We start from the raw sequence: 8491 nt of genomic DNA on the forward strand, positions 1-8491 counted from the left end.
TAAAAAAACACATGGAAATGGGAGATATATTTTACCTCACTGGTTAGAGGACAACCTGCAGAAGACAGTCAGCTACATTTTGGAGTGATGCATTTAAATGTAGGGGTCCCTAAACAAAGGAACACAACACTTATTTGTCATCACTCATTAATATCATGTTGAAATCAATTGTGTGAGAGGAGGGAGATGAGGTTGCACGTCCTGTTAAAACTAACAGCTCAAAAACCACACGGAATCTGGGAATAATGTGTACATCACTGGTTAGAGGACAACTGGTAGAAAACAGCCTGTTGCATTTTGATTCCAGTGGGTCACCAACGTGGTAAGTGTAACACAACTCTTTTTTTGTTAATCACTTTTTGTTAAATCACATAAATAGTAACTCTTCCAATTCAGAGCCTGGATTTTCCCCCTGAGGCTAATATCCATATCATGTTGAAATCAATAGAACAGGGGACAAACGTTTAGGGTTCTACATTGTGACATCATTAAAATTGTCCTTCTACAATGTTAAAACATTCTACATTGTGACATTAATTCATTGATATCATGAAACAACTCCTTCATGTATGTATTTTCTGATATTTGATCAGAAGTCTTTTATCAGATTATCTCTGGTCACAGCTATAAGATTTCTCTCCTGTGTGTGTTCTCTTGTGTACTGTCAGACCGCTAGATGAAACAAAACTCTTCCCACATTGACCACAGATATATGGTTTCTCTCCTGTGTGTATTCTCTGGTGTGAAGTCAGAGAGCCAGATGTAGTAAAACTCTTCCCACATTGACTACAGCTATAAGATTTCTCTCCTGTGTGTGTTCGTAGGTGTATAGTCAGATACCAAGATGTAGTAAAACTCTTCCCACATTGATCACAGCTATAAGGTTTCTCTCCTGTGTGTGTTCTCTGGTGTAGTGTCAGAGTTCTAGATGCAGCAAAATTCTTCGCACATTGACCACAGCTATAAGATTTTTCTCCTGTGTGTATTCTCTGGTGCACTATCAGCGCTCCAGATCGACCAAAAGTCTTCCCACATTGATCACAGCTATAAGATTTCTCTCCTGTGTGTATTCTCTGGTGTTGAGTCAGAGTGCTAGATGCAGTAAACCTCTTCCCACATTGACCACAGCTATAAGGTTTCTCTCCTGTGTGTGTTCTCTGGTGTAGAGTCAGAGCTTTAGATGTAGCAAAACCTGTTCCACATTGACCACAGCTATAAGGTTTCTCTCCTGTGTGTGTTCTCTGGTGTGATACCAGATGGCAAGATCGACCAAAACTCTTCCCACATTGACCACAGCTATAAGGTTTCTCTCCTGTGTGTATTCTCTGGTGTAGAGTCAGAGCGCTAGATGTAGCAAAACTCGTCCCACATTGACCACAGCTATAAGGTTTCTCTCCTGTGTGTGTTCTCTGGTGTGATACCAGCTGGCCAGATTGACCAAAACTCTTCCCACATTGACCACAGCTATAAGGTTTCTGTCCTGTGTGTATTCTCTTGTGTTGAGTCAGATGGCTAGATCGACCAAAACTCTTCCCACATTCACCACAGCAATAAGGTTTCTCTCCTGTGTGTGTTCTCTGATGAATTTTAATGCCTGATGAGGTGAATCGCTTCCCACAGTCAGAGCAGCAGTGAGTTCTCTTCCCTGTGGATGTCTGCAGGTGTTTATTGAGGTGTTCTAATGTGGAGAGACTCTTCTCTGCCTCTTCAGCATCATGAGGTTGTTGAGGCTCCCCAGAGGATCCACGATAGTCCCATATCTCTCCTGTGTGAACAACAAAGTCAGACAGATGATATAAAGGCCCACAACAGCGGTAATCCACTGTAAAAGGTGATGCCAACAGCGGAGCCATGATGTACAACAACTGACGTCTGTAATGAATGTTACAATTATTTAATTTCTTAAAATGAGCAAGAATAGTCATATTTAGTCTTGTTTTCACATTAGTAGTAAAACTGATGATTGTAGGCTAGAAATCAATTATTAAAGTTGTTGAAATCCTAAGCAGTGTGCCAGACGACTTTTGGTCTCCAATACAGGCCCCTTTCTGTGTTTGCTAAAATTGCGGCACGAGGGCAAAGCACACACAATTTGGTTGCAGAAACTCCTCCCTTCTAATGAGGAAACAGCAAGTTATGGATGTAGTATATCTGGTAATGAGGAAACCACTAGTTATGGATGTAGTATATCTGGTAATGAGGAAACCACTAGTTATGGATGTAGTATATCTGGTAATGAGGAAACCACTAGTTATGGATGTAGTATATCTGGTAATGAGGAAACCACTAGTTATGGATGTAGTATATCTGGTAATGAGGAAACCACTAGTTATGGATGTAGTATATCTGGTAATGAGGAAACCACTAGTTATGGATGTAGTATATTTGGTAATGAGGAAACTACTAGTTATGGATGTAGTATATTTGGTAACGAGGAAACCACTAGTTATGGATGTAGTATATCTGGTAATGAGGAAACCACTAGTTATGGATGTAGTATATCTGGTAATGAGGAAACCACTAGTTATGGATGTAGTATATCTGGTAATGAGGAAACCGCTAGTTATGGATGTAGTATATTTGGTCATGAGGAAACCACTAGTTATGGACGTAGTATATCTGGTAATGAGGAAACCACTAGTTATGGATGTAGTATATCTGGTAATGAGGAAACCCCTAGTTATGGATGTAGTATATCTGCCAGGAGAAAAAAATGGTGAGCAAAGATTTTAGTTTTTCACGATGTATTCTGAATATTACAGCACAAGATCAGGAGTGCTACTCAAGGAAACTCACATTAAGCTCTGTGTCTATTCACTAATTCACCACCATGGGGGAAATCTCAGGGGAGTTCTCATAGGCTGACTGCAAAAATAGCCTCCATTTCCAGGTTGATTATGAGTGCATTTCACACTACTATTAGATTATAACTGTAAGGATCGTTTGAATCTCCAACTTAACTTTGTGATATAAACCAACTGCTTTATACTTAAACACTTCAACCAGTAAAATGCTCTTTGGCAAGTTTAGCTTTGCCATCAGCCTGACAATGAGGGTTTGTACACTAAGTGTTTAACTTCTTACGGATCAGTGTTCTGCTAGCGTTCCACTTAGACAACATCCGGTAAATTGCAGAGCGTGAAATTCAAAATACAAAAATCGTAATATTAAACATTCATGAAAATACAAGTGTCATACATGATTCTTTAGTTTAGAATCTTGGTAATCGAACCGCATTGTCCGATTTACAATAGGCTTTACGGTGAAAGCATAGCATTTTATTATCTGAGGACAAAGCTAACCTACAAAGCATTACATGGGCTTCCTCCTACCTATCTTTCCGATTTGGTCCTGCCGTACATACCTACACGTACGCTACGGTCACAAGACGCAGGCCTCCTAATTGTTCCTAGAATTTCTAAGCAAACGGCTGGAGGTAGGGCTTTCTCCTATAGAGCTCCATTTTTATGGAATGGTCTGCCTACCCATGTGAGAGACGCAGACTCAGTCTCAACCTTTAAGTCTTTACTGAAGACTTATCTCTTCAGTAGGTCCTATGATTAAGTATAGTCTGGCCCAGGAGTGTGAAGGTGAACGGAAAGGCTGGAGCAACGAACCGCCCTTGCTGTCTCTGCCTTGCCGGTTCCCCTCTTTCCACTGGGATTCTCTGCCTCTAACCCTATTACAGGGGCTGAGTCACTGACTTACTGGTGTTCTTCCATGCCGTCCATGGGAGGGGTGCGTCACTTGAGTGGGTTGAGTCACTGACGTGGTCTTCCTGTCTGGGTTGGCGCCCCCCCCTTGGGTTGTGCCATGGCGGAGATCTTTGTGGGCTTTACTTGGCCTTGTCTTCGGACGGTAAGTTGGTGGTTGTAGACATCCCTCTAGTGGTGTGGGGCTGTGCTTTGGCAAAGTGGGTGGGGTTATATCCTGCCTGTTTGGCCCTGTCTGGGGGTGTCATCGGATGGGGCCACAGTGTCTTCTGATCCCTCCTGTCTCAGCCTCCAGTATTTATGCTGCAGTAGTTTATGTGTCGGGGGGCTAGGGTCAGTCTGTTACATCTGGAGTATTCTCTTGTCTTATCCGGTGTCCTGTGTGAATTTAAATATGCTCTCTCTAATTCTCTCTTTCTCTCTTTCTTTCTTTCTCTCGGAGGACCTGAGCCCTAGGACCATGCCTCAGGACTACCTGGCATGATGACTCCTTGCTGTCCCCAGTCCACCTGGCCATGCTGCTGCTCCAGTTTCAACTGTTCTGCCTGCGGCTACGGAACCCTGACCTGTTCACCGGACGTGCTTGTTGCACCCTCGACAACTACTATGATTATTATTATTTGACCATGCTGGTCATTTATGAACATTTTAACATCTTGACCATGTTCTGTTATAATATCCACCCGGCACAGCCAGAAGAGGACTGGCCACCCCTCATAGCCTGGTTCCTCTCTAGGTTTCTTCCTAGGTTTTTGGCCTTTCTAGGGAGTTTTTCCTAGCCACCGTGCTTCTTTCACATGCATTGCTTGCTGTTTGGGGTTTTAGGCTGGGTTTCTGTACAGCACTTTGAGATTTCAGCTGATGTACGAAGGGCTATATAAATAAATTTGATTTGACTTGATTTGACAGTGCCCCGCATACTTGCTGCATAGAAATATTTCTCAAACCAGCACAGCCGTCACAAAAATCAAAAATAGCGATAAAATAAATCACTTACCTTTGAAGATCTTCCTCTGTTTGCAATCCCAAGGGTCCCAGCTACACAATAAATGGTTGTTTTGTTTGATAAAGTCCCTCTTTATATCCCAAAAACTCAGTTTGGTTGGCGCGTTTTGTTCAGTAATCCACCCGTTCAACATGCAGACAAAATAATCCAAAAAGTTACCAATAAACTTCATCCAAACAAGTCAAACAACGTTTCTAATCAATCCTCAGGTACCCTAATATGTAAATAAACAATAAAACTGTAAATCAAGCAAAGTGTTTTCTATCAAATACAACCAATTATATGCATATCCTAGCTTCTGGGTCTGAGTAACAGTCAGTTTCCTTTGGGCATGCCAGACTCTCCGAACTTCCGAACACTGCCCCCTAGCCCGAAGAAGTTAACAAATTGGCCCATAACTTCAACAAACAATAACATAGACATACTGCAGGACCCATAACTTCACCTAACAACATAGACCTAGGACTATAAATAATTTCATACTTCAGGTGAAACATGGAAACTAAAATGTCTTTCATGACATTTCATAACCTGATCACCAGATAATTTTGTGAATAATCCCACTAGGCTATTCTGTAATGTGTTGCCATTCTAAATGTCCTGAATAAAGGAAAATAGCTCTGTGTGTTGTACAATAGCCTATCCATCAAGGAACAGTTCTCTACACATTATGAGCTAAGTATCTCTGTGTGCAAACAGACTAACGAGACGCTACTGTAAATCAGGCAGACAATAACACATTATAAACATCAATTTCTTAGGGATGTTGGATCCAACGTGGAGCACGGCATAACTGTCTTTACGAGAGTAATGAATGAAGAAGCACTTTGGTTGTTGTTGCATGTCGTGATGTTTGTCATGTGACTGTCATTCAGAAAATGATTTCCTGGATCAGCTGATGATAGTTGAACATGTGACTAACTAAACAGCTACAGTATTAAGAATTATGTGTAATTATTGAAGAACTGCGTTAATGACAGTATCCATTTGGGTGTTGTCAATAAAGTAAAGATGACTCTTGGTTAGAACCATTGGATTTAGCAAACTCTGAAATGATTTAGGATTTCTGTGCCCATGAAAACTGTTTTCCCAGCGTACCATAAGGAGACACTAAATGTTACGTAATTAGAGAGCATTTCAGAGATCTGAATACAAAAAAACTGTCCGACAGCAAGATCCAGTATTTAAGTTAAAGTTCATCATTTGACAAGCGTAACGTTATGACTATAACTACTGTTCCCTGAAGGAGGGAAACTAGGTACAACATACTATTAAATCCACGCCTCGCTGGAAGCCCCGCCTTCTACAGGTGATGAGCGCGAGGCTCGGATTTCTTCCTTAAATTTAATACCGCTCTTCACCGACCCAGGAAGGGGTGGGGCCAAACAGGTGTTGTACCTCGTTTCCCTCCTTCAGGGAACAGTAATTATAGTCAAAGTTACATTTGGGGATGTCTGATAGTATTTCTGATTGTCTTAACACACCACCACTAATGAGTTGGCGTGTTTAAATTTTTGGGCTTTATGTAGGTCATTTTAAACTTAGCAATGGAAATAAAAATGTATATTTATAATTTTCATTTAAATAGAATGTAGATTAACCACAGAGAATGATGTTGAGATAAAGACAATTATAATTATTAATACTATTATAAATTAAATGAAACTGTTCCAGTAAAATGTGAATATGAAAATCATAACTAGCACCAGATCAGTAGAAATGATCAGAAATTGGCACCAAATGGAAAAGGTTGCTGACTGCTGGTGTAGCCTAATACCAGAAACTATAGGAGCATAACGACTGCTGGTGTAGTCTATTACCAGAAACTATAGGAGCATAACGACTGCTGGTGTAGCCTATTACCAGAAACTATAGGAGCATAACGACTGCTGGTGTAGCCTATTACCAGAAACTATAGGAGCATAACGACTGCTGGTGTAGTCTATTACCAGAAACTATAGGAGCATAACGACTGCTGGTGTAGCCTATTACCAGAAACTATAGGAGCATAACGACTGCTGGTGTAGTCTATTACCAGAAACTATAGGAGCATAACGACTGCTGGTGTATCCTATTACCAGAAACTATAGGAGCATAACGACTGCTGGTGTAGTCTATTACCAGAAACTATAGGAGCATAACGACTGCTGGTGTAGCCTATTACCAGAAACTATAGGAGCATAACGACTGCTGGTGTAGTCTATTACCAGAAACTATAGGAGCATAACGACTGCTGGTGTATCCTATTACCAGAAACTATAGGAGCATAACGACTGCTGGTGTAGTCTATTACCAGAAACTTTAGGAGCATAACGACTGCTGGTGTAGCCTAATACCAGAAACTATAGGAGCATAACGACTGCTGGTGTAGTCTATTACCAGAAACTATAGGAGCATAACGACTGCTGGTGTAGCCTATTACCAGAAACTATAGGAGCATAACGACTGCTGGTGTAGCCTATTACCAGAAACTATAGGAGCATAACGACTGCTGGTGTAGTCTATTACCAGAAACTATAGGAGCATAACGACTGCTGGTGTAGCCTATTACCAGAAACTATAGGAGCATAACGACTGCTGGTGTAGTCTATTACCAGAAACTATAGGAGCATAACGACTGCTGGTGTATCCTATTACCAGAAACTATAGGAGCATAACGACTGCTGGTGTAGTCTATTACCAGAAACTATAGGAGCATAACGACTGCTGGTGTAGCCTATTACCAGAAACTATAGGAGCATAACGACTGCTGGTGTAGTCTATTACCAGAAACTATAGGAGCATAACGACTGCTGGTGTATCCTATTACCAGAAACTATAGGAGCATAACGACTGCTGGTGTAGTCTATTACCAGAAACTATAGGAGCATAACGACTGCTGGTGTAGCCTATTACCAGAAACTATAGGAGCATAACGACTGCTGGTGTAGTCTATTACCAGAAACTATAGGAGCATAACGACTGCTGGTGTAGTCTATTACCAGAAAATATAGGAGCATAACGACTGCTGGTGTAGCCTATTACCAGAAACTATAGGAGCATAACGACTGCTGGTGTAGCCTATTACCAGAAACTATAGGAGCATAACGACTGTAGTCTATTACCAGAAACTATAGGAGCATAACGACTGCTGGTGTAGTCTATTACCAGAAACTATAGGAGCATAACGACTGCTGGTGTAGTCTATTACCAGAAACTATAGGAGCATAACGACTGCTGGTGTAGCCTATTACCAGAAACTATAGGAGCATAACGACTGCTGGTGTAGCCTATTACCAGAAACTTTAGGAGCATAACGACTGTAGTCTATTACCAGAAACTATAGGAGCATAACGACTGCAGGTGTAGTCTATTACCAGAAACTATAGGAGCATAACGACTGCTGGTGTAGTCTATTACCAGAAACTATAGGAGCATAACGACCGCTGGTGTAGTCTATTACCAGAAACTATAGGAGCATAACGACTGTAGTCTATTACCAGAAACTATAGGAGCATAACGACTGCTGGTGTAGTCTATTACCAGAAACTATAGGAGCATAACGACTGCTGGTGTAGCCTATTACCAGAAACTATAGGAGCATAACGACTGCTGGTGTAGCCTATTACCAGAAACTATAGGAGCATAACGACTGCTGGTGTAGCCTATTACCAGAAACTATAGGAGCATAACGACTGCTGGTGTAGCCTATTACCAGAAACTATAGGAGCATAACGACTGCTGGTGTAGTCTATTACCAGAAACTATAGGAGCATAACGACTGCTGGTGTAG

General features: G+C 41.3%; 1 protein-coding gene across 1 annotated transcript; it reads right to left on the reverse strand.

Annotated features, from left to right (window-relative positions):
* Window positions 1-417: 417 nt before the first annotated feature.
* Window positions 418-1853, reverse strand: LOC145875650 (uncharacterized). Its single transcript, XM_082971488.1, has one exon. It carries the CDS (start codon window positions 1851-1853, stop codon window positions 609-611), a length of 1245 nt encoding a protein of 414 aa, XP_082827614.1. The 3' UTR covers window positions 418-608.
* Window positions 1854-8491: the final 6638 nt, after the last annotated feature.

This window comes from Salmo salar, unplaced genomic scaffold (assembly GCF_965601325.2).
Source record: "Salmo salar unplaced genomic scaffold, fSalSal1 ptg000306l, whole genome shotgun sequence".
Lineage (NCBI taxonomy): Eukaryota > Metazoa > Chordata > Actinopteri > Salmoniformes > Salmonidae > Salmo > Salmo salar.

What these genes read in the sequence shown, in the direction of transcription:
- LOC145875650 (XM_082971488.1), bottom strand. Translation starts at nt 1,853, where the DNA reads ATGGCTCCGCTGTTGGCATCACCTTTTACAGTGGATTACCGCTGTTGT.